General features: G+C 60.7%; 1 protein-coding gene across 7 annotated transcripts in view; it reads left to right on the top strand.

The window, feature by feature from the left end:
* LOC121159739 (myelin basic protein) overlaps positions 1–25,427 on the top strand; it is a 53,985-nt gene that overhangs the window by 28,118 nt on the left and 440 nt on the right. Inside the window, exons 4-9 of one of the 7 annotated variants that reach the window (XM_040985143.1) lie at positions 7,241–7,677; positions 11,931–12,008; positions 20,177–20,275; positions 21,087–21,122; positions 21,415–21,447; positions 23,305–23,424. In XM_040985143.1, the coding sequence (XP_040841077.1) occupies positions 7,241–7,677; positions 11,931–12,008; positions 20,177–20,275; positions 21,087–21,122; positions 21,415–21,447; positions 23,305–23,424 (803 nt within the window). Of the gene's footprint in view, positions 1–7,240; positions 8,567–8,656; positions 10,482–11,927; positions 12,009–20,176; positions 20,276–21,086; positions 21,123–21,414; positions 21,448–23,304; positions 25,382–25,427 lie in introns of those variants that run through there. The other 6 variants (XM_040985147.1, XM_040985145.1, XM_040985144.1 and 3 more) reach the window with 6 other exon arrangements.

Below are 25,427 nucleotides of genomic sequence, written 5' to 3'. Positions count from 1 at the left end.
GCTCTACAAAACACTAGCCACATGCTGGGTTCAGCAGGTGGTATGGCCAGGCCTGGCACAGAGGCAGTTGTCGCCACAGCTGTGCTCTGCAAAACACTAGCCACATGCTGGGTTCAGCAGGTGGCATGGCCAGGCCTGGCACAGAGGCAGTTGCATGCTAGGGCCCCATGGGAGGTGGCAGAAGGTTCAGAGCTGCCATGAGCTGTATCTCAGTCTAGGAGTTCGGAGCCCATGTCATCTGGCTGGAGTCCCCCTGTGCAGTTGGCCAAGGGCTGGAAGGATCCTCTTGCATGTTTCTGCCCCTGCCAGGGTGCCACGGCCACTGCTCTCGGGGGCATCTGCTATGGCTCAGCTCCACTCAGTGTCAGAGCAGTATTCCTGGGACAGTCCTCAGAGGCAAGGCATGGAGCAGGACCTAGCTGGAGCTGGGCTGGTCGCCAGCCCCAGGAGCTGCAGGCTCAGGAGATCTCAGCCTCCTCTGACCCCTTTGCCATTGTGGGAGGGCCCCAGGGGCGAGCTATTTAGAGCAAGAAAAAGCATGTCGTAGGCACACAAAGGAGTCATCTGTGCGAGCCGGGTGGGTTGGTGAGATGCGAGCTTTAGTGAGATCGCCGTGGCAGTCTGGCTGCCAGCCACGTGCCTCCCCAAGATGCGGAATTTCTGCCGTAGCAAATCCCCAGGCCACAACCATGGGGCTTTTTGTTCCATCCACCCGCCCTGGTGACCCCAAGCACTGCGTGCCAATGATGGGTGTACCCCACAAACAAGGAGGTGCCTCTTCAGCCCTGGCCCACACTCCCAAATTCCACAGCTCCTCTGCAGTGAGGCCCAGCACCCCAGCTGTCCACCCCAGGTCGCCCTACAAGTCATGGCTGTTGGAGCCTCAGATCTCACGTGGAGGGGCTGAGTGCCCACAGTCGGAGCCCTTTGGGCGCAGGGTCCTGCCTGGCATACTCTGTGGGCAGCATCTGAGCCTGGCCAGGAGCTCGGCTTGCTGAGCGTGCGTGGCCTGTGTCCAGCCCCTGCAGGCCACGGCACAGCCAGTGCCCGCTTGTCTGTGATGGTGGAGTACAGGAAGGAGCTGGCGGTCTTAGAGCAGGACCCTGCACCCGCCTGCTCCCAGGTTCACTGTGCCATGGGCACAGCGTGGGCCAGGCCTTCGGGGCCTGGGCACCCCTGCCAAACAGCATGCAGGACCTCACTGACCAAGATGTCCCTGGGGACCACTTCAAAGTGCCAAGTCACAAACCAGATCATTCAGGAGTGCTCTGCGGTGCCACGCTGCTACCACAACAGCCACCTGGAACCCAGAGCCCGGGAAGGTACATCAGGGTGGTGCCCAAGGGCAGCCCAGCTGCTCCCTGAATGCACATGTGGCAGAACCCCCAGAGGGGGCTGTGGGCAGGACACTGGCAGTCCCTCGTGGAGCCAGAGGTTGCTGCCGTGGGAGCTCAGCTCTCACTGTGCCTGTGCAGTGCACACCTGAGACTGTGGGTGACCACGTGTACGTCATGTGTGTGATAGCTGCTGGGAGAACCCCCAGGGGCATCGGCTGGGGCTGGGTGGCGCTGGGTGCAGGCGTGCCCTGTGCCTACCTGGCTCTCGGCCCCGACAGGGACATCCCTGCCCTGCCCTCGCCAGGCTGCGCGCCTCCTCAGCTGCTGTTCAGCTTTTTTTAGGTCTCAGTTTCTGCATCGGAGTGAAACGGCTGCTGAGCGTCCTGAGCCCCAAGGGGGCAGGGCGCATGAGGAGGCAGCACTGGCCGCTAGCTTCTCCCCTTTCCGCGTCCCCTGCCTGTCCCCCGCCTGTCGCACTGTGAGGAGCACGCCTCCACCTTCCCGGGTCACACTCCCTGCACAGGCACAGCTGGGCCCCGCACTCAGTCCAGCACAGGTGTGGGCGGCCCTTTCCACCCTGGCCACCAGCCCCCTCTGCTTGGCCTGGCTTCACTCCCAGCAGTGCTGAGTCAGCCCTGCTGGGTGCTCCGTTTCCAGCAGGAGCAGCACGGCCCAGCATGCATATTTAGCGTTGAGGCTGGAGGACCTTGTAGCTACAGACCTAAATCCTGTCTCGCACTGCCTTTTTCCTTTAGAGGTGTTTGTATTTGAAAGTCATAGTTGCAGGGAGAGACGAATACAATGAGAGATCTTCATCTGCTGGTTCACGCCTCAAATGGCGTGAGCTGGGTCAGTCCAAATCTGGGAACAAGGAGCTTCTCCCTGGTCTCCCAGTTGGGTGCAGGGGCTCAAGAACTCGGGCCATTCTCTGCTACTTTTCAAGACCACTAGCAAGGCGCTGGATGGGAAGTAGAACAGCCAGGACTAGAACCAGCACCCGTGTGGGAAGCCAGCATCACAGACAAGCGACCTCACCCGCTGTACCACAGCACCAGCCCGTACCTTGCAGCCAGTGGCTCTCTGGAGTTGTACAGAATCCCCTGTACACCCAGGAGGGACCCTGCTCCATACACGTTTGCCAGAATGCAGCGTCAGGTGGCACCTAAGAATGGGTGCCCAGCCTGCACATGGCACCTACCCATACCCAGGCTCTCTCATGGGGCACACAGGGGCTTGGGTCCTTCCCTTCTGAAGAAGAATCCAGTCAACAGCCACTGGTGGGCCTGAGCAGCATCTAGCAAGGCCTTCGCAGTGCCCCAGCTGAGCCAGGGATTGACCAAGTCTGGCCCACTCAGGGCAAAGCTCGCTGCAGGAAGGGCTGGAGAAGCAAATGGGGGCTGTGCAGTGACCACCCCCAGGACCAGGCCTGCTGACCAAGATTTCCCAGGGGATGGGGAAGGGTGGGGACAGCCACCGGGGCTTGACCAAGACAGACACCAAGGACCACTGAAAAAGGAAGCGTGGCTCACACCTGGCTGTGTTCTCTTGGAGAAGCCAGGGCAGGCAGGCGGGTGGAAGAGCTTGTCCCGCAGGCACTGGAGAAAGCGAAGTCGGTAGAGCTGTGTGACGTGGGGACCTTGTTGCTCCTTCTGCGTGCCATGCAGCCGACGTGTCTGCAGGGAGCCTGCCGCATGAACCTGGGGCAGGGCTTCCCGGAGAGGCGGAGGCAGCTCCCACCCTCCAGGGGCCGAGTGGAGGCATGAAGGGTGGGCACCGGCATCTAGGGCACAATGTGAAGGTCTGGTGGGTGTGGAGACCCAGCACAGGAGGGAAGAAGTACGCCGCCCTTCTGCCCCTGTGTGTCACAGGCCCGCCCTGCTGGTGTCACTGAGCCGTGCAGGGGTCGGTGAAGTGCCCTTTCGGAGGTGTGGCAACACTGCCTCGCAGGCCCAGCACTTGTCCCACCTCAGTGCTGAGCCATTGCACACTGAGACGGGGCTGTACGAGTGTGGGAGGCTTTCCTGCACCCTGGCCTTTGGGCACAAGCGCACCAGACCCGCGCAGTGGATGAGCACACGGCAGAACCAGTGCCGGCCTTGCCCGGGAGGCCGGGGCGCTGCCCTGCAGCACGGCACACCCACTCCTGATCGCCCCACGTGGGTGCTGGGGGAAGCGACGGTAGGTCACAGATGCCTGCTGTGTGCTTCACAAAGGCCCCCTGTGGCGCCCGCATTAGCATTCAGTTGGTCCTGTGTTTTGTTAATGCTGCTAATTAGCACAATAGAGCCATTGTCTTCCACATTTGCATAACTGATCTCAGCCAGCAAAGGAAAAGCACAGCTCCAAAGTCCTTTGGTAAAGACCCTTTCGTTGCCCTGTAGATAACAGGCCACTCTGTAGCCACCCAGGCCTTACACAGGTCGCTGCAGCCCCAAGGCTCCGTGTTTCCCATACTTGACTTTGGCCGTGGCTGTAGGCTGATCACACCACTCTTCAAGCGGCTTTTCAGATACCTCACGCAGCCATGCATTGAACCAATCTCGCAAACACCAGCGCTGTATGGCTGGATCCACCAGGGGTTCAAAGAACGATGGTGCCATCCAGGAGTCCTGCCCCATCTTACCCTGTGTATCCCGTGTGAGTGCTGGATTGGGTGACCTTTTCCTGAGGCATACAGCCTGGTCGGTGTAGACACCCTGGGCAGCCAGGTGCTTTGTGTGGAGTAGCAGCATAAACACGACCACAGCTGTGCTGGTTCCCATGCTCTGCTGTTGGCAAACGTGCATGACCAACGGCCTAGGAGATGGGTCCTGTACTTGGGCCATGGCGGTCCTGGGCCCACCAGACATGCCTGGTGAGGTGAGGTGTGCGATGTCCTTTGTGCTGTGTGTTGGTGGGAGAGGGTTGTGCCTGTCCACCTCTCCACCCATGGACATCCAACGCAAGAAAAGAACCCTGCGGGCCCCATGAACGTCTGGCCTCAGCCCCTTACCTGACCCATAGAAGGAGGCTCTGTGACTCTCCAGGCAGACAGCACGAGGCAGTGGGCCCGTTCAGCCGACCGTGGACGCATTCAGAGAGGAACACGTGGGGTGTGTTCCTGGAGGACCTCATGGCCAGAAGCTTCCAAGCTGCCATTCCGTGCCCTTCAGAGCGCTCATCCCACAGGAGGCCATTGTAGCATATTCAGGTTCTTGCAAGGGTGGGTGAGGGAGCCCAAGGCCGAGGTGCCAGGCTGACCTCTCAGGTGGCCAGCTGTGAGGTTTGGGGGAGTGTGGTGTTGGTCAATATTTCTCAGGGGATAAAATTCTCTCAAGCAACTTGTCTTTTCAACCCAAGTATTTCTCTGAAGCCAGCCAAGGACAGTCGTGTGCCTCACAGGGTGTCCAGGCTGCTGCCCGCTGTGGGAAGTGTGCAGGAAGGAGCCAACACGAAGGCCTAGGGCTCCTGTGCTCAGGAATCTGTTTGCACGGCTGCCCTTGACCATGGCCTGGACCTACATCTCAGCGTGCGCACAGCCACCCCGAGCTGAGGCGAGGCTCACGCGGCCTGTGGGACTCCGACTCTGGGCTGTGCTGGCTGGCGCCCTCCCCTTGGGGCCCCGTGTTACGGCTCTCGCCAGGTGCAGGACCTTTGGGACGGCATTCCTCAGGGGAAACCACCCACGTGCTGGGACAGCCTGTAGGTCCAAGCGACTGCCAGCAGAGGCTCCCAGGCTCGCCATGGGCGCCTGGCCCTTGGCAGACTGCACTGTGGTGCAGGGAAGCCTTACACAAACGGAGAGCTGTGCTCTAAAGCCAGAAGTGGGGTGAGGGGGCCCTGACACAGCCCCTCACAGCCTGCTCAGCCTTCCCCCACTGCCTGGTTTAGTAGGTGTTTGCTGCTTGTCCCTGCTGCCCCAGCTCCCTCTGGGAGTGCACTCTTGGAGGGGCCTGCCAGCAGCCTTTGTCCTCACACCCGGCCTCTCTCCCCGTGCACAGTCCTTCTGCCTCTCCTGGCCTGGGAATCGGCCTCTCCACACCCAGCCTGTGGTCCCTCCTTTCTGAAGCCAACCAGCTATGCATTCCACCATGCTCTTTTGCCAGCCTGCTCCTGGCCCTCAGGGGCCCAGTGTCCCTGTGTGACCTCCCCCTTGGCACCATTCTCCTGCCCAGAAGGTCCAGGTCTGCCACCTGTAGACCACGAGCCCCCTACCCCACCAGCCCTCACCCGCCCACACACGGGCTGGTGACTTGACACCCTCAGCCAGCTCCCATTTCACCTGCAGCCTGGTGAGAGACAACTCATTGGGGCCCTCAAGTCACTCACTGTGTCAGAGACCCCGGAAGTCCTAAGTCAGGGGGTCTCCAGGGAGGGAGCACCCCCCGCCCCAGGCCTCTCCCGTGTCATGTTCCTAGCTTCTCGGAAAGATACAAATCGCCCAACTGGGCCTGACCACAGCCAACCCTAAACAGGAGGCCTCATTATCACCACATCTGCAGGAAGGTCACGGTCCTGGGTGTAGGGACCCTGCAGACCCCATTTCCCAGGAACGTCACGGTCCTGGGTGTGAGGAACAGGTCTTGGGCAGGCCATTTTTGGAGGATGCCTCACACCCTAACATGCATTTTCGTCTTCTTTCCCCACCTGAACCTGAGCTTCATAAAGGGACAGGAACAATTGCTTATTCATTGCTATAACTCAGACATGTAGAAAAATGCATCACAGATGCTCGCTAAACAGAGATGTGTGGATGTGTGGCTGAGGGGACTGAGTGGGCACATGGAAGCCTTGGGTGCACATCTGTGTATGTACAGGTGGGTGGATGGGCACATAGGTGGAAGACAAGATGGGTATACAGGGATTACATATAAACATGTATACACATGGAGGACTGGACAGACGCATGGAAGGCTGCGTTTTTGACAGTTGTTGATGGACATATCCACATAGATCTAGGTAGATGTTGACATGGGTGATCTGATGGAGCGATGGGTGGGTGAGAGGTGAGTGGATGGGTAGACAAAGGGACACAGGCACATATAAATATGCACATGTGTACACACGTGGCTAAGTGGGTGGATGGGGTGAATAGATACATGTGTATGCACATGAATGAGTGGATGGATGGACAGATGACTGGGTGGGTAGACAGGTGTGTGCGCGTGTGTGTGTACCCTCGTGGGTAGACGCAGAATGCATGGACCCATCCACAGTGAGTGCACCGCCGTCTAGGTGGGCAGCAGGTGGATGCAGCCATGGATGGGTGATGTGTACACGGGTGGGTGAACCGTGAATGCTGCTGGGCACATCACTGGATGAATGGGCAGAATGATGCATTGCAGTAATCTATGTTTTTCTGTCATTGAGTAGTAGAATTAGAGCCAAACTGATTGGTGGCTGTTGATGAGAGCGCTGCTCTCAGTGGAGGCGTGCAACCGAGCACTGCATTCCCACTTCAACCCTTCTGGCTGCCGCTGCTTTCCAGAGAAAACAGCCAGGCTAAAACTGCAGAGTAAGCTCTTCTCTGGTGCAAGAGGCCTCCTGTGGGATCTGGGAGTGAAAGGACTCTGTGTCCCACTGCTTTACGGCGTGACTTACACAAGGAAATGGGAAGGTCAGCTTTGCTGAGAATGCCAGAAACAGCTTTTTTGTCGAGCCAGTGGTGGGTCCGTGTTCGGGCCAGCCTCCCCCCTGGAGATGAGTGCTGTTCCCGCAGGAAGCCCCCCACCGCAGCGCTGGGGCCGCCTTTGGAGCGGGGCTCTGGGCCGGCTCGCTTGGCCTGCGGTGCTCCCAGGCTGTGTGGGCCCCACACTTTTCTGTGGATTTTATAGGAGACAGCCAGTCCAAGCCCCCTGGAAGAAAAGCAGCTCTGTCCGGCCCGAGCGGCACAGGCCTGTATTCACAGTTCCTTGTTGTTGCAGGAGAGCCAGATGCGAGCCACAACAATGGGGTCTCGGCTAGGGACACGGTGGTGACAGACTCCAGGAGCACAACCGACCCAAAGAATGCCTGGCAGGACGCCCGCCCAGCTGACCCCAGGGGCCGCCCCCACTTGATCCGCCTCTTTTCCCGAGATGCCCCGGGCAGGGAGGACAACACCTTCAAAGACAGGCCCTCCGAGTCCGACGAGCTCCAGACCATCCCAGAAGACAGCACAGCAGCTCCGCAGGACACTGACGCGATGGCGTCCCAGAAGAGGCCCTCCCAGCGGCACGGCTCCAAGTACCTGGCCACAGCGAGCACTGTGGACCATGCCCGCCATGGCTTCCTGCCCCGGCACAGGGACACGGGCTTCCTCGACTCCATCGGCCGCTTCTTCAGTGGCGACAGGGGTGCGCCCAAGCGGGGCTCTGGCAAGGTGAGCTCCGAGGAGTAGGGCGCCTCGATGTTGGTGGGCACGGGACAGAAGGCCGCTGGGGGGCCTGTTGGCAGAAGGACTTGGCCAGTGGCCTCCCAGCGGGGCAGGGCGGGGTGCCCAGGCACCCTCCTCTCCATAAGGGATGGTAATTGGGCGTGGCCCAGGAACACAAGGACCTATGACCGCCGAGGTGGCCTGGCGTGTGGGCTGTGAGGCCAGTGCCGTGTTCTCATGCACGTGGGGACTTGCGCCTGACTGTGCCTCTGCTTCCCCCACTTCTGGGCTGTGTCCTGAGCCACTGGTCACTCACTGCTTGGTGACATGCATAAGGTAGCTCAGGACTTGGAGCAAACGCCCTGCCGTGAGTCTGCCTCAAGTTGTGTGCTTTCTCTTTGGTCTGAGCTGTGTCCTGGGGCGAGGTGGGGAGTGCTTGGGGGTCTGCAAGTCCAGCCCTGGTCACTGGGGGTGGCACTCTTGCGAATCACCTTGACATATGTGCTGTAGGTGGAAATCTCTCCTCATGGGGTCGGCTGGTATCCCCTAGGGACCAGGTGGCATGACTGACACCTTGCCCAGGAACTGAGACCCAGCTGGCATTCCAACCACAATGTAGACTTGCCTGTGGTCAGCTGGTCCATGTCCCCTGGCTTTACATGGCTTTTGAGTAAAGTGGCAGGCCCAGGCCCTCCGTGCCATACCACACCTTATAAAACCACCAGGCCCCTAGCACTCTTCTCTCCCTAACCATAGTCGTTGACATGATTGGTGACGGCAAAACCCTTGAAGACAAACCCAGATGCCAGGACTTACTGCCCTATGGCATCAAAGCACTCTGGCTTCTGGATACCCACCCAGCCCCACCATGGGCTCCGGGTCCAGGGCATAGGGTGTGACATGGCCATGCCCGGTGTGGGAACAGCACATGGTGTAACCGAGTGTCCAGCATGGCCCCACCGTGTGCTCCGGGCCTGGGGTACAGGGTGTGACATGGCCATGCCCGGTGTGGGAACAGCGCTTGGTGAAGCCTCAGTGTTGCAAGATTCCCCTGTCCCACTGGCCCCTGCAGTGTCATTCACGAAGGTGACTGCCACGCAGCGCCCTGCCTCGTGCCCACTTCCCCAGGAGTTGGCTTACCTGGCAGGACTGGCAAGCCATGGCCATGCCAGGACTGTGACCTTCCTAGGGTGTTGGGCTCTTAGGCCGAACCCCGTGCCAAGGGGTGGCAGTCGGAGACCTCAGCCATGGAGTGTCACTCAGGGACAGGGACCACCTGCTTAGACAATGCGGTGTGAGCCAGCGAGCACCAAGCCAACCTCAGGCAGCAGTGCTGGTCTCGGGGAAGCGGCATGTCACCAGCATGACATTTGGCAGAGCACATAGGTGTGCATATGAACACATACACATGTGTCCTTTAAAATCATGAGCGTTTTCCCAAAGATTCAGAGTGAGTGAATCTCCTTGGCGATAGATTATCCAGGATTTAAAAAAGGAAAAAAGGTTCTGCAGTCTTTTGTGAAAGTAGAGGTTGTAAATAGCTGGCTTTGAAACACTGAGGCGCCCACGGACTTTACTGCTGACCTGAGCAAGGCAGAGGAGGGTCCTGTGGGGGCCCGGACCTGGGAAGAAGGCAGCCTGAGGACTCAGCCTATCCCCGCCCCCCTCCAGTCGGTGTGGGGCAGCCAAGCTCCACTGCTCCACACCGACTGCAGGTGGATTCCTGCAAGGCCTCCCGGGACAGCCATGCACCCCCTTCCACTCTCAGCACCCCAGTGGGGCTGTGCATCGCCCACCCCACAGCACCCCTGCCCTCCCCCGCAGCCCCAGGCCTGATGGGTCCGGCCATCCCTGGGCTGTATAACCCTCCTCGACCTCTGGGGCTGTTGAGGGTGCGGGTGCATTCCTCAGCGTGCCCTCCTGGGCTGTGGGAAGTCAGGGCAGCCTGTCTGCTGCCCAGGCCCTCAGGGTGGCTCTGGGGAAAGATGGAGCTACACCCCACCACCACTTCACTGCTGTCACCAAGCTAAGGATGGGGCCCATGGGGACCTGGTGGCTGATCCTGTGGCTCTGTGGTGGAAGGAGGGGCTCCCAGAGGAGGCAGCACCCCTGCCCGCCCAGGCCGCCCGCACTGAAGCTGCTCACACTGCTGCGTGATTGATGGTGAAAGCCCTGGGTGTCAGCCTGCTGGTGCTGTGTGACTCAGCGTGCCCGGCCTCTCCCTCAGGCTGGGCAGCGGCGAGCACTCAGCCAGGCTGCACAGAGTTCAGCCAGCTGGTGCCTGGCTTTGGTGGCATTTCAGTTTGCCAAGTGACCCGCTTCTGTAGGGCTGACATGGTCTCCCCCGTGTGGCATGTGCCTGGCAGCTTGTGGGAGGCAATGGTGTGTGCCCAGAGAGCAGCAGGAAGAAGGCACAGCCCATCCCTGTCTCTGAGGGCCAAGACCAGGCGCTCAGGAGGATGGCAGGCGTGGCCAGAGATGCTGCAGGAGTGGGCATGCTCGGCTCTGCCCTGGCAGACGCTGGCGCAGAGCTCCTGCAGGATCTTGCTGAAGCAGTGTTGCCCTGATGGGCGACTGTCCACCTGCTCTGTCCTGCTGTCTCCCGTGGGTTGTCTCCCGTGGGTTGTCTCCCGTGGGCCATCTCCCGTGGACTGTCTCCCGTGGGCCGTGGCGTGGCTGGGGAAGTTAAGTTTGTGTATTTAAGGGGGGAGTGCCTTCTGGGGACTGGATCACAACTTGGTTTGTGACACATTTTGCTTCCTGTGTATTTCTGCCTTTGTATGCACTTATTAAAACAATGTACCAGACCATGCGTGGTGTAGTAGTGGTGCAGTCTAGTCGTTGCCCGTGACCTTATGAGTTGGCTTTTGGGGGTCCCTGTGTCACTGTGTTTGTGAGCTGGGCAGGCACCCCTGCTGCCCACCGCCGCCTCTGCCCACCGAGGCAGCTGTGTCCTCTGGAGACCTCACCTTCCTGTTTGCCTAGCTGTTCCTTCTCCGTTTGAGGCTCCCATTTGTGACGTCCTGTGCATGCTGGGGAGTAGGAGACATGAGACAGGCCACGCACCTCCCAGGCGCTCTGGCTGCCATGGCAAGACGCTCCTGCGTCCCCAGGGGAGGCTGTGTGGAGGAAACACTTGGGGCCTCTTGCCAGGGCTCCCCACTTGGCTGGCAACCCCCATGCCATGGCACAGTGGGCACAGGTACTTTCACCAGACCCATAGGGACGTGTCACACAGGGTGGTCACCAGCCATGCCAGCCTGTGTGGTATAGGATCTGGTGCGTGCAGCTGGGTCAGGAGACAGATGGCTGTGCCCAGCCTGCAGTGCCCCCAGAGAACCCGAAGGCCCAGTGCCACGTGCACGCCCAGCTATAACTTACTGAAAATGTGCCATTCACCTGGCGCGCACAGGAGGCACCACCCAGCCATGCTTAACTTGGCTTCTTGCGCGCTCTCTCTCATTTTGCTGTGGATTGGGCAGATTGCAGGCGTGCCTACAGCCGACTACCCCCCATGTCTTCAGAGGGGGCTCATGTGGCAGGTGCAGGATAGAGCAGTGACATGAGGGGCATGCCGGGATCCAGGATCCTTCGGGGGCTTGCAGCAGGCGAATAGGCTAAAGCTCTTACTCCTACTGACCTCCCTGAACCAGTCCCAGCAAGAGACTTGGCAGCAGGGCCCTGGCCCACGCTGGCGCCCCCCACCAGCCCCACCGGGCAGCAGGGTCTGTGCCCACAGTGCAGGCTCTCACACACTTGTCGGGGACTCGCTGAAGACACGAGGTCAGCCGCACGGAAGGTAGGTTTCCTCTGCCCTGCACGCGGTCACGCCTTCGTCGTCTGCTGGAGCAGCCACGTGTCCCTGAGCCACGCGGTCTGGGCGGGGCCAGGGCATACCGGTAGGGACTGTGCCATCCCAACACCCTCTCTTGTGCCTTGGTCCTGGGTGTGACTGACCGGCTTCCCTGAAGGCCCTCACCAACCTCCCCCGTCCTTGTCTCCTCCCCTCCCTTCCCCTCCTCTCTCCTTTCCTCTCCCTTCCTCTCCCTTCCCTCCTCCCCTCCCTTTCTCTCCTCACCCCTCCTCTCCTCACCCCTCCTCTCCTCACCCCTCCTCTCCTCCTTCTCCCCACCCTTCCTCTCCCTTCCTCTCCTCTTTCCCCAGGCCCTCACCACCCTCAGCCCACACCGTCTCCACACAGCCATTGCTTTCTGCCCAGGGACCATGCCGGACTCACGCACACTCTGTGTCCCCAGCAGGTGCCGTGGCTCAGGCAGAGCAGGAGCCCTCTGCCCTGCAGCACCCGCAGCCAGCCTGGGCTGTGCAGCATGTACAAGGTAAGGCCCAGCCGCGGCCCCTGCTGCGGTACCGGGAGCGCTATGCTCACCGGGTCTCAGCTCCAGCAGGTCACCCCGTGACATCTGTGAACTCTGGCAGAGCCGCGGAGGCGGGCCCGGGGCAGACACAGCAAGAGCAGAGTCGGAGAACAGGGAAGGCCAAGAGGGGCAGTCAGCGCCTGCTTCCAGGTCCTTGGCCTGGGACCTGGAGGCCGGCCGCTTGGGACACACGGCGTGGCTGTCAGGCAGCAGTCTGAACAGCCACAGGCAAGGACAGTCATGCCGTGGGGCTCCCTTGGCCAGGGTCAGTGGTGACCCACAGATGGCCAGCTGAAAGCCAGCCTGCTCAGGGCCTGTGTGTAAGTCTGCATGGAACCCAGTGTCTCACAGGTACTTAGCATTCACTGGTGCTCGCTGGACTCCACTGGTGCAGGCTGAAGTCCATGCGGCCTGCACGCTGCAGTTCGGTGGGCACGGCAGGAGGCCTGCCTGTGAACTCTGCACGCTCACAGGCAGGCAGAGGCTGTCGCCAGCTGGGAGAGTGGACAAGGTAAGGAACAGGCATGCAGCACCTCCGTGGGAGGGGCCTCCTGTGACCTCCCTGTGTGCTGGAGGGGGCGGAGAAGGAACTCTTGCCCCGGTACAGGTGGGTGCAGGGGGAGGGGAGGGATCGGCAGCCGCCCAGGCTCTGCAGCCCAGGCTCTGCAGCCCAGGTGGGGCTTTGCCTGGGGCACACAGGGGCTTGCTGCCCGCCTGGGCGTCTGCTGCTGGGCACAGGGTGGACATCCCTGACAACAGGGCTGCAGGCAGCCACTGGGGACTGCTTGGTCACTGGCACTAATGCCTGGGGGCTGCAGTGTGGAGGGAGCCTGTGCCAGGCCATAGTGGTGTGCGGGCACACTGCCCTCCCCACCCCCTCCCTGTGTGGGACACCTGGCAAGGTGGTGCTGGACACCAGAACCCTGCCTTGATGGACGTGCAGCCGGTGCTGGGTGGCTGAGCGCCAACCAGGAGCAAACTCAAATAGGTGTGCGTGCAAATCTGCACATGTGTGTGCAAGGGTCTGTGACAGAAGAGGAGCCAGGCGTGAGTTAAGGCACGGAGGGTGTAGGCTCTGGGCACCATCCCCAGTGACCAGGCACCACCTCTGCCAGGCCACAATGCCCTGCAGGGAGCAGGAGTCAGGAGCCACAGGTGGGCCACTCTGAGAGCTGAGAGCAGAGCCAGTCTGGGGCGCCCCTCCCCACTGAGAAAGCAAGAGCTCCTGCCCTCAGCCGTGGCACGGGCTCCGGTCCCCGAAGTAGTGCCTCCCGCTGGCGGATTTAGCCACCTGGGTTGTGGGGTGGGACCATTCTGGACTGGAGAAGAAGGGTGCTTGTCCAGGGCCTGGGCGGGAAGAATGAACCACAGGACGGGCGCTGGGCTGCAGGCTCACAAGACTCCAGGCCAGAGTGTCAGAACCAGAACCTCCGGTGCAGCTCAGGAACTTGGGGGGGGGTGGCTGGCTTGACGTAGGACCCCTCCCCCAGCAAGAACACCAGTAAGAGGGAGAAGGACCAACCCACTGCCACAGGAGGACTGAGCTCAAGTTCACGCCACAAGTTCGAACGCCACTTGGAAACCACATCAGGACAAACAGGCACGTACCTGGCTCGGAATCCACGCCAGGACGGGCACGAGGGGACAATGAAGCCGCTTCAAAGAGCTCAGAAGCAAGCAAGCTGGGAAGTGAGGATCCAACAGGGAGACGGTGCAGAACCCGCAGCAGAAGAGCAGTCTGCCGTGGGGACGGAGTGGCTCTGCCATGGGAAGCCTCCTCGCAGTGCTGCCCACACTGCCCGTTCTGGCCGCCGGCACCCAGAGACCTGCACCCTTCAGCCCCATCCTACGTCGGAAGGCCCCAGAGGGCTCAGGCCACACGTGGGAGCAAGAGTCCAGGATGCAGTCAAGGCCAGACCCTCCCCTGCTGCAGGGACAGGAGCGCGGCCAGCTGGCGGTTCCCAGGAACATCCTTCCCTTGCACTCAAAGCAGCCATGGCACCGTCAAGTGGGAAGGGAATCGCAGGCCCCCAGTGTGGCCTTGCCCCTGGATGCAGACACCCTGTAGAGCCCCACTGTGGGGTCAGTGTTCATTTAAGTGTCCACTGTTGCAGATGCCTCCGCAGGGCACCAGGGGAGGGCTGCTGTGGCATAGCCATCTACAACCCTGGCACCAGGCAGCTGGAGGTGGCTTGCTGGACCTCAGCTTGTGGCATCCCTGGCCTTCCATGTGCCACCTGCCTGTCCTCCAGGCCACCCTTGGACCTCTCCAAGGATGAGGACTCCCTGCCTGCCCAAGGCAACTCTGATTCCAGTGGCTCTAAAGGCTGTGTCAGCAAGGCCAGGCCAGCACCCGGATATAGCAGCCAATTGCCAGGACCCATCCTGGCATGCCACATGGCCTGTGCATGGCCACCCCAGCACTAGCCGCCAAGCTCCCAGCCACGTCCCAGCCCCGCTATGCAAGTGGGTCCTCAACTGGCAAGGCTGCAAAGAGACCTTCGGGTGGTCACTGTGGGCCTCGTGTCGCCGTGGAGAAGGCAGTGGGAGCTGTTGCTCCGACAGCTCGCTGCACAGCAGGGGCTTGGGGGCTGAGGGGGAGCTGAGTGGTTCCATCTGAGCCTCGGACACTGCCTTCCAATGGGACTGGCACAGCCCTGTGTGTTCGCCGCCAGCACCACGTCCCCCAGACCCAGGAAGCCTGCCTGCAGGATCCTGCGTCAGGAGACGCCCACCCCACCCAGCTCCAGGTTCTCCTGCCTGCAGGAGCCTGCGTCGGGAGACGCCCACCCCACAGGAGGCCCGAGGGCCCTGCTTCACCTGCCCCGTGAGCCGCACCACACCGTGCTCCAAGGATGAGGTCCTCCCGGCATGCCGCAGCCTGGAGCCTCTAGAGTGACACATGCTTCATGGAACAAGCTGCCCGCGGGATGCCTGGCTGAGCCCGGCCATCTAGTAAGATTAGTGGGACCAGTAGGAGCTGCTCAGGGCCACGGGGGCGAGGGAGGAGGGCGATTCCTGCAACCCCCTGATGCACTGTTGCCTGCTCAGCCGGGCTGGTGGCCCTGGGGGCAGAACTGGGGCAGCCTAACCACCAGATACCCACCATCCAGGGACAAGAGGTGTTGGGTGGACTGGAAGCTCTCAGGTCCCATGGGAAGCCCTGGTGCATGCTGGGATGCCCGCCTGTCCCAGATTCCCACCCCAGGCTCTTTCCTACTATGGTGAGAGGGAACCAGCAGGTGGCCAGGACCATGGTGAGGGGGGCACAGGAGGCCATGCCGTGCAGGGTACATGGTGCTAGGCATTGCTCGGCCGCTCCAGCACCACCAGGGAACCTGTCGTGGTGCCTGTAATCTCCGCACTGGGTCTGTCACGGATGCATTGTGGTTGGCTCTGATGGTGTGGACAGTGAGGAGCGCCGGCCGGCCCATCTCAGGGTGGGGAGCCGTGGCCTCCCATGGTGGACGAGCTAAGGGAGCTTCCACTGAGTCAGCTTGGAGCTCGTTTTCCAGGAATAACAATGGAAGCCGACTCCCTGGGTCTCGGCCCACCTCCTGGCTAACTCCAATAATGGTAATTTCTTTTTCTCAATTGGGCATTTGATTTTCCAAATGCCTAGCTTTATATCTGAGTGTAAGGGGAGTCTGTAATGGGCAGCTGCGTTAACCAGGCACAGGATTTTAGAATTTTCCTTCCCCCATCCCCAACTCGTGGTCACGTGAGCAGCTGGGCATCCTTCCGCTGCCGCCTGACGGAGTCAGAGGCCCTCACTCCATCCAGGCCATCTCAGCCTTGCTCGGCAGCACAGTCTGAAGGCCGTAGCCATGGAACAGGAAGTTGAGCATGTGGCCAGCTGCGGGCCTCAGAGTCCATGTGTGTGAGTTGAGCACTGGCCTGAAGGCAGCGCTGACCACCTTGGTGTTCCTGGACACCAAGGGCGAGCAAGGTGGTACTCATGCTGTGATGAAACCCGGCAAGGTCCCCTCTTTCCTCCTCCCCATGTTCAGGGAGAGAAATGTGCATTCCTGGACGTGGGGTGACAGCCCTGAGAACGCCAGGGGGAAAGCTGTCCCTGCTTGTGGACATGGTGCCACTTGCCATACACAGGGACCTAGCCCAGATGTGCCCAGCGCCGAGCCCTGCAGCAACCCCCACTGTGAGGTGGCAAGGCTCCGAGCAGGGAGAGCCAGGTGAGTGGCCCCAGCTAGAAGGGCCCAGCTCCGGCTCACAGAAGGACAGGGCCTACAGACAGCAGACTAGAGGGGTACTTGGCCTTCCGGGGGAAGCTGGGATGATCCAGCGAACACTGCCTTACCAGGGAAGGGATACAAATGAGCCACTATTGAGGTTAGGCTGCATGAGCCACAGCCGGTCCTGTGCTGGCTATTCGTCTGCTGCTCATGGCCACGGCTGCTGGGGAGCTGCTGGGCTGGGCGCCTGGCTACCAAGGACGACTGTCCAGCCGCTGGGCTTGCTTGTGTCTCGTGACTTACCCTTCCCCTAGGAGAGGAGAGTTGCCGCTAAATCCTGGGCAAGGCGGAGAGACCCTGAGCTCACCAGCCTCTCCCGGTCCCTGCACCCTCTCCCCTGGTGCTCACAGAAGTGGGTGATAGTGACGTGGGGCGGGGCCAGTCTCAGCGTGAGCTCCTGAATGGCCATCCTGGCAGTGGCATAGATAACCAGAGACACGAGTGTTGCAGGTGCAACACTCATTCGGCTGACACAGCCCCTGCAGCTTATCCCTGTGCACAAAGCCAAGTGCAAGGGTGCATCCGGAGTGAACACGGAAGGTGGAAGAGCGCAGAATCCAACCTAGAGCCGGGGCTGGCAGCCAGACCTGGTGTGCGGGAGCCCCTGCTGGCGAGAGCAGGCAGTGCAGGGACAGGGCCGCGAGCAGGCGCCTGTTGCAGAGGTGAGTGGTCAGGTTCCCTGGCTCCTAAGTGTGTACTCGCAGATTGCATTCTGTCAAGAGGTGTGCGTCTTTCCTTTCTGTCCTGCCCACCACTCGTTCGCCGTGCCTTCCCCAACCGCGTACATTTCTCCTCTTCTAGCACAACTGACCCTGTTTCTGGCCTTCCCGCATCCTAGACTTGCAGCGCCAAAGGCACAGGCTGACACATTGCTACCGGAAGGCCTCTTGCCATCCACGGCCCCCAGGTGGGCTTGGGTCTCTCGCTTCTGCTGCTCTGACCTACCGCCCTGGTCGCCAGGGCTGCGCTCACATGGCACGCTGGGGCTGCGTGCAGAGCCCCGGCTTCCCCAGGACTCGGGCTTCCCTTCTGCCGGAGGCACCTGGGGCAGCAATGTCATGGCCAGGTCAGCCAGCACGCCGGGTGGGTGGGGGGTGGGGTCTGTGTTCCTTCAAACGCGGGAGCGACAGCTAAACAAAGCAAGGTAGAAATGGAAAGTGTCGTGTCTTGATCCTCTGAAAGGAGGGAAGTTCAGGTGCATGCCCGGGGGGTGGTCCGAGAGACACTGTGCCCACTGGGACAGGCCAAGTGCCAGAAAGCATGGCGAAGCCGCTCACTGAGCCCCAGAGGGATCAGATTCGCAGGCAGGAAGCTGAGCAGGCACGGGCATTTGACCAAGTGGCCAGTGTGCCAGGAGCCATGATGCAGACCAGACTGCCTGGGCGGGATTCTGTTGGGAAGATGTCGAAGTGAAACCAGGGGCCCTGGGTCCCACGTCGCCTGCGTGCGGACAGGCCGCGCTGGAGGGCCGGCTTGTTCAGCAAAAGCGACTTGCTCCCGGTGCGCAGGCCCAGGTTGCAACACTTGCACAGGTGGCTGAAGCTGCCAGCGCCAGCGGCACATGTTGCCCCTGCCCCACGTGCTCACCTGGCTCCCTTGCCATGGTCCAGCCTCACAGCCCTGGACAGCAAGTGCTGCAACACCTATGTGTGGCTTTGAACACACTCATGCCAGAGTAAACATCTTTTGCTTCCTCTTGCAGAACCTTCCTGAATGAAGCATGTAAATGAGATGGCACGGGGCAGTGGGTTCAGGAAGTACAGTGGCTCCCACAGTGGGCAGGAGCACCCCAGCGACCCTGTGTCTTCACTCCTGCCACCAGCAGCCGTGCCCAGTTACCTCCTGGTGCAACCTGCGTTTTTCCAGTGGCCATTGGCATTCTCGGGCACTGGGATCCTTGTTTTAGTTAACTGGGACCTTACTTGCTTCCCCCCGAGTTTTGAAATTCTGCTATACAAATCCTTCCCCCCGTTCAGGGGTGTTTGACAGCCTGTGAGTTTGCCCTTGGACCAAGCCCCCTTGTCCGTTTCTTTCCTTTTCCTGGCCAGGTGTTAGGGCAGGCCCGAGCATTTCTCTGGAGCTGGGTCATGACCACTTTCTGCTGGGTGTTACAGTCTGACCTTGCACAGGTGTGCAGACTGTGGCGATGGAGCCCACGGTGACCTGACGGCTTCCAGGAGGTATGAGTCGGAACTGAGGTTTCTAAGTTTTGCCTGTGTGTGTCCAACTTTCCCAGCATCATTTCTTCAAAGCCGGCCTTTCTCCCTTGGCATCCCTGGGCTCGGCTCTGTCCCTCCATGCTCCGCACCCTCCCTGTCCTCCCCTCTCCCTCGATCGCTTTGGCCACAGAGCGAGTCCACCTCTTGCTCTTTTTCAGTTATTTGGCTATTTTTGTTCCTTTATATTTCCAGAGAGTTCTAGAAACATTGTGAAAAATCCTTCTGGCTCTTCTACCTGTGGGTTGTATGAAGAACTGGCTTCACTGTGTCAAACCTTCCCACTCATGTAGTCTGGGTCTCCAAGTCTCCGTTGACTTCTAACTCTTAGCATACACATGTCATCATGCCCTGTTAGAATTATATCTAATATCCTGGGTGTTTTCATGATATTGCACAGACCTTTTCATCTTGGGTTTTATCTAACTGCTAGATTACAGAAATATCAAGGTCAAAGTGTCCTTGTGGCCGGAGGTCACTAGCTGCACCAGAACGCACATGTTCACACCGCACGGTTCCCTGCGATTGTCTGAGCATGGACGGTTATACAGACTAACCCGAGTCCAGTCCAGCTGCTCCGCGCTGTGCCCATAAGCAAACTGTCCATTATTCTGGGACAGTTGTCCTGTCCAGGGGCTTGACTCTGCGGTGAGCCTGAGTGGCCTGCATGTCAGCTCAGCCAACAGTTGCTGCTGACTGCCCGTGTGGGCTCCTGTGGGAGCCACGGGACGCCAGGTTTCTTGTTCTTGAATGGGTCCGATCCCTAACTCTTGCCTCTCGGAGCTGACTTACAACTGACCACACTCGTGCATGCTGTGAGTTCCCTGAGGAGTTTCTGCCTTTGTGCTGGCAGGGTCTCAGAGCAGCGTGCGCCTCTCCTGCCACTTTCAGAGCAGCACTGTGCAATCCACACCAACTGCCCGGTGCAGACCCTCCATGGCACCGCTTACCTTGCTGGCGCTGTGATTAGGGACACTGGGTTGTGATAGCGGGTGTGTTCTTGCCAATCCTGTTTGTCTAGTTTCATCACAGCCTGGGGACTAGGGTGGGGGCACTGCTGTGATTGGAAGCGCACAGCACAACATGTGGGGAGCTGGTCTCTGCCAACGAGTGGTCAGAGCCAGGGCATAAAACTGGACTCTCTCCCACCTGTCAGTCCACTAGGCATTCTAGCAGGAAACATGCCCACGCAGGGGGGCCCCACCTGGCCCTGGTGCAGTTGGGTATGGCTAAGACGCCTGGGATCTGGGCAGCAGAGCCAGGGCCGAGTCTCCAGGTGAGGGGAACATATCTGCTTGGGACTTCAAGCAGGGGCTGACAATGTCCCAGACCCAGACCCAGAACCAGCTGCCGGGGCTGCCTTGGGTGTGACTACCGAGAGAAAGAACATGCTTTTCTCAGGGCTGGGCCTTTGCTGCCTCTGCTTGGCTGGGACCTATCCACGACCTTGAAGGCCATCTGTCGGTCACAGCCACACGGTGAGCCTGTGCTGGCCACATCCTGACACCAAGGACTGCACCTTGTCTGGTGGTGCATGGCTGGCAGCATGGCATAAATTCCCGGTCCCAAGACAGAGGCAGCCCCCAGGCACAAAGAGAGCTTCCTTGAGGGTGGGCAGCAGGGGCCATGGACGGGCCCTGAGGCCACACGTCTCTTTCAGGACCATGCAAGAACTGCCCACTACGGCTCTCTACCCCAGAAGTCAACACATGGCCGGCCTCAAGATGAAAACCCTGTAGTCCACTTCTTCAAGAACATTGTAAGTGGCAAGGCAGGGAGTGGAACTGATGACAGGAGGAGGGTGGGCGCTCGTCACACAGAAATGACCCAAAGCCTTCCTCGGCCACTTACCCCTTGTGCCCGGTCCGGTTTCAACCGTGGCTCCCGAGGCATACCTGTCGCTGCAAGGAATTTCCTGCTGGGCTGGGCCAGCTTCAGCATGGGAACTTGGCCCAATCCTGGGGACAGTAAAAGAACCGTGGCTGCTGAGGACTGGAAGGGAGGACTCGGGGAGCACGGACAACCAAGGATTCCTCCCACACTGGATACAGGCCATGTAGTCATCCGTACCCATAGTGGGTATGACCCTACAGTGGTGGACACGGGCCACAGTGAGCTATGTTGCAGTGGATGTGGCCTTTTCCTGGTGGGTCCACGTCCTGTGGACCGCAGTGCACACAGCATCGGCCCTGCAGTTAATGATAACCGTGCTGAGTCGGCATCTGCTCATGAGCTGTCCTATGTGAGAAACGGAGCCAGTGGTGTTGGCTGGGGACGGGGTGCCGTGAAGGCTGTAGGGGCCTCGTCCCTGCAGGAAGCAGGTCTGTTAGAGGCAAGCAGGAAGTTGCAGGCTCCTGGCTGCAAACCCGGGGCACAGCAGGTGAGGGGCAGTGTGGGGGAGGAGGTGTGGGGTTGGAGGAGGTGGGAGGGGTCCTGTGGCCGCTGCTAGAAACTCTGAGGCCTTCCGGTCCCCCTCCATAGCTCTGCAGGGCCGAGCAGCAGGGGGTGGGAGGGCCCTGTGGGAGGGCGAGGCTGTGCTGCTGCAGCCCAGCCCCGTGTGTATCTTCCAGGTGACGCCACGCACGCCCCCTCCGTCACAGGGCAAGGTGAGTGTCTGGATTCATCACCACCTCATGGGTAAACTCCCCAAATCCCAACACGTACCAAAAAGACGGCCGGGTGCACCCACGCCACACGACACACCCCTGCCTGCAGCCGCGCGGCCTGTGCTGGCCAGCCCAGCTGGGCAGTATTTCCTGGCTGTGCCAGTGGGCCCCAGCATCCTTGCCCCCAGCCCTGACCCTGCCGCCCTCGGGGGCAGCTTTGGGCGGGGCCCCAAGGGAGCTGTTTGCCTCTCCGTACTCTGCAGTGACCACCATGCTCTCTCTTGCTCAACAGGGACGAGGACTGTCTCTCAGCCGGTTTAGCTGGGTAGGTGCCACACACTGCGCCCAGCCTCTCCCCGCCACCCGCACGGCCACTTGACTTTTGTTTTGCTCTTTCAGTTGCTTAACTTGCCTTTTCTCTCCCGGGGACGCCATCTGCCCACCCGTGCTGGCCAGAGGTTGTTTTCCAGTGGAACTGGCTCTTGCCTTTCGGGACATCCAACCCCCGGCTCCAGATGCTGGAACCAGGCACCACCTCGCCTCCTCTCAAGCAGGGCTCATGGCCCCCTGCCCGGGGAGGGCACTGGTGTCTGAGACAGAACTGGGGCTGCCTGGCCCCCATGGCCACCCCAGCATGGACATTCTGCGGGGGGCGAGGAAGCTGCTTGTAAGAGGCCAGAGACCAGGTGCAGCTGGTGGACCCTGGCCAGTGGGAGGAGCCCGCAGGTGCGCCCTGGCCAGTGGGAGGAGCCCGCAGGTGCGTCCTGGCCAGTGCAAGGAGCCCGCAGGTGTAGGCTGGCTGAGTTTGCTGACCTAAGCTCACTGAATAGAACTCAGGGTTTCTGGAGTGAAAGAGTGACCCGCAGCCTAGGGACTGGACATTGAGTCCACTGGAATGCTGGGACACCCTCACATGCTGGTCCGGAGGCCGTGAGAGCGTGAGCTTCCCAGCCATGAGTGAAAGGACTTTAATGGAGAGATGGAGGGACAGGAGACAGGGAAGGGACAGGGAAGCAGGTGGGGCCCAAGAGAGATGCAGTCCAGCACCCTGTGAGCCTCCTGCTCCTCACTGCTCAGAATCGGGGTGAGGACATTTGCCAGAACTTTCTATGTCCATGTGTGATGCAGCTGCTTTTCCTGGGCTTGTTTGCCAGAGTGCCCGCACATGGACTAGCTATCCCACCGCCGGATTCTGGCTTTTCTGTGCCAGCAGGAGCCCCTGATGGAGCTGCTTTGGACCCAGACGCGCGTCTCTGATCCTCCCTGCTTGACCCCGGCCAGATGCCACTAACAGTTACACAGCTCTCTTCCTTCCAAAGCAATCTCCGCTGTGCCGCGTTCCCTGTCAGCTGCCAGCAGCCACAGGACCCTGCACCTGCTGCGAGTTTACAGACTCCCCACTTCTGTCTCTAAACTGTGTTGTCTGCTTCCTGGGTAATTCTAGGTGGCCCGGGGATAAACGTGACCGTGGACTGGACCGAGTTCCCGGGAGCTACTCACTTGTGTATCAGCATGGACCCGGTGTGGCCGGGCACAGCCCTGGGATGCCAGGGTGGCACTGCCTTCCCTTAACCTTCACCACGTAGCCCTCATCCCTCCCCCTCCTGATGTCTGCATGGACAAGGCCATTGCGGTTCTGTGTGGCCGCAGCTGCTGCCAAGTGCAGGCGGCCTGAGAAGGCTATGGCAGAGGTGGCTCCCACAGAGGGAGGTACCTGGACGTTAACCCTGAGTCTGGCTGCTCTCACATGAGTTCCCTGGGCCTTCGAACTCTTCCCAATTCAGGGACTATAGGCCCCTGGATCCCAGCACCAGCGTTGGTCCTGGCCCGGTCTGGTCAACCATGGGGGAGGTTCCTCTGGTTCCTCACAGCATCTCACTGTGTCCAGGAAGCCCCTGGAGCCAATCCTACTGGTCACCCAGGACCCTGGCTTTGGGCACAGCCCCACGCACACCCTTGACCTGTGATGGGCCACTTCCCAGGCAGGCAGGCATGGTTTCTCTGGAGAGCTCCATGGTGTGGGCATGGGGGCGGCACAGGTGGTGACAACAGGGACACTGGGCTGCCGCAGCCCCAAAGCTGGGGACCCTGCTGGGTGTAGACCAGGCTCCCGAGGCCGTGTGGAGCCCCAGTGGCAGCTCCAAGCAGCACAAGCCTGAGTTGCTGGGGTCTTGTCTTGCAGGGCGCCGAGGGCCAGAAGCCCGGGTTTGGCTACGGGGGCAGAGTGTCCGACTACAAGTCAGCCCACAAGGGCCTCAAGGGCGCTGACGCGCAAAGCACGCTCTCCAGGCTCTTCAAGCTGGTAAGGACCCCAGGGTGGCTGACCCAGCTCGTAAGGCCGTGGCCCAAGTCATGGCAGCAAGGAAGCCGGCCAGGCTCCTGGGCTCTACCTTGGTAGTTGGCACGGAGGAGGCAGGCACTCCGGAGCACCAGCCATGGGCTCTGGGTGAATGCCGTTGTTCTGGGCAGAGCCGAGGGCCAGGCCCTGGAGATCCAGGGCTGCGTGAATACTGAGTAGGGATTCACAGAAATGCAGGTCAGGCCTTTGCACTCTGAGGCCGCTGCACCCACTGTGAGCCAAGCACTGTGTGCGAGCAAGACTGCCCCTCGGCTTAGAATGGCTTCTGCTGCAGGCTTTGTGAGGTGAAAGGAAAACAGAAAGAAAAAAGTGCTTTTGTGGACCAAGAACCAGGAAGGTGGACATGGCCTGGCAGGCCGTGACACCAGTCCTGTGTGCATGGCAGAGCCCGGTGGGCACGGTGGGGAAGCCACATGGCATTGCCTGGTGCCCCTCAGACACGCCTTAGAGGTATCACTTTTGAATGCTTTGCAGGCCCAGGCTCATGTCCAGGGTCCAGCTTTCAGGTCGGTAGGAGGCCCCCAGGGGAGTCCTCCGGGCCCTTGTGGCTTTGGAAAGACAGATGGGGTCAGGCCTGTGGGGTGCGGACAGCAGGGCTGCAGGGCACAGGCCCAGGCAGGCTTAGTGTCCATTTCTTGTCTGCCCTGGGCGAGCCGTGGTGCCAGCCAGCCCGTTCTGCTCCCACCGTCCGAGGCCTCACCTGAATTCTGGATCAAGCCCTGCTTGTTCGGAACACCCTCTGATGTATGCAGACCCTCCCACGTTGGCACATTTGTCCTGGGGCACTGGGAGGTCCCTGGAGGTCCCAGGCCTGAGCCAGGGCAGGGACCAGCTGAGGGACACCCTGCACAGAGCCTTTCTGGGCACATGCCAGGGGCAGAGGGCCCCCTGCAGGGACACTCAACCTGGGAGAGGAGCTTATGTGCAGGGCAGAAGTGAGCGGGGCACTGTGGGAGCGGAGGCAGGAGCCAGGCAGCGCTGGCACCCCGTGCTCACTGCAGACTGTGTGTCTCGGGTGTCGGAGCCCCGTGGTCCTCACTGGGCCTGCTCCACACAGCCCTGCGCACTCGTGGGAGGCAGCTGGGGTGGTTCAACAGGGGAAGAGCGAGGGCCTCAGCTGTGTCACCTCAGGTCCCTCCGTCGCCGCCCTGGTGCCAGCGGCATGGGCTTCCTCACCTGCAGAGGGCCGAGCATGCACTCAGCCTGACCTGTGCCCAACATCCAGGTTTGGCTGTGAGGGTTGCATGGGTGGTCCTGGTACACGGGGAGTGCCCGGCCCTGCCTAGGGGAGAGCGCAAGAGCAGCCAGCCGGCTCTTTGCTGGGCAGCGTGCTCCCAGCGGACACGTGTGACGACAGGGAGATTCCACGCCAGCTTCCCAGATCAGGCTCAGCACCAGGCAGTGGCAGCCAGAGGCCGGTGGTAAGGATATGGGGCACTGTGAGCCAGGTGGAACTGCTCCCAGAGCAGCAGGTCACCACGTGGCCGCAGCAACCTGCCTGCAGATGCCAAGGACCAGAGCCAGCACTTGCCACCTCGACAGACATGTTGCTTCTTGAACAGGAATAACACGTGTGTTGCCGCAGAGCAGCCCCCATGGAAATATGTGATCCAAGGCCAAAGAGACATGGGAGGCTAACCCCAGGGGAGACACCTGACCTGACGGAGGGCATACCTCCCTGGCGCATAGCATCCCCTCCCCTCGTGCCCACATGGCACCGCCACCCCATCTGTCAGCAGCTCTCTGCCTCCCTTCCAGCTGCGTTTGCCCAGGAAGCATGGCTGGGAGCGTACTCCAACCAGCCCTCCGTGTGACCAGCACCTGGAGGGCAGGCTGGGTACTCTATCTCCCCGGGGTCTCTAGCCCTTGAGGAAGCTGCACTGGAGGCGGGAGGGGCCGGCTGTGCGGCTGCGTGGCCCATGCTCACTAACACCACACCTGTGTCT

Source organism: Ochotona curzoniae, unplaced genomic scaffold (genome assembly GCF_017591425.1).
Source record: "Ochotona curzoniae isolate NIBS_2020 unplaced genomic scaffold, NIBS_Ocur_1.0 contig_43, whole genome shotgun sequence".
Lineage (NCBI taxonomy): Eukaryota > Metazoa > Chordata > Mammalia > Lagomorpha > Ochotonidae > Ochotona > Ochotona curzoniae.
This window is presented reverse-complemented; position numbering and strand designations above follow the sequence as displayed.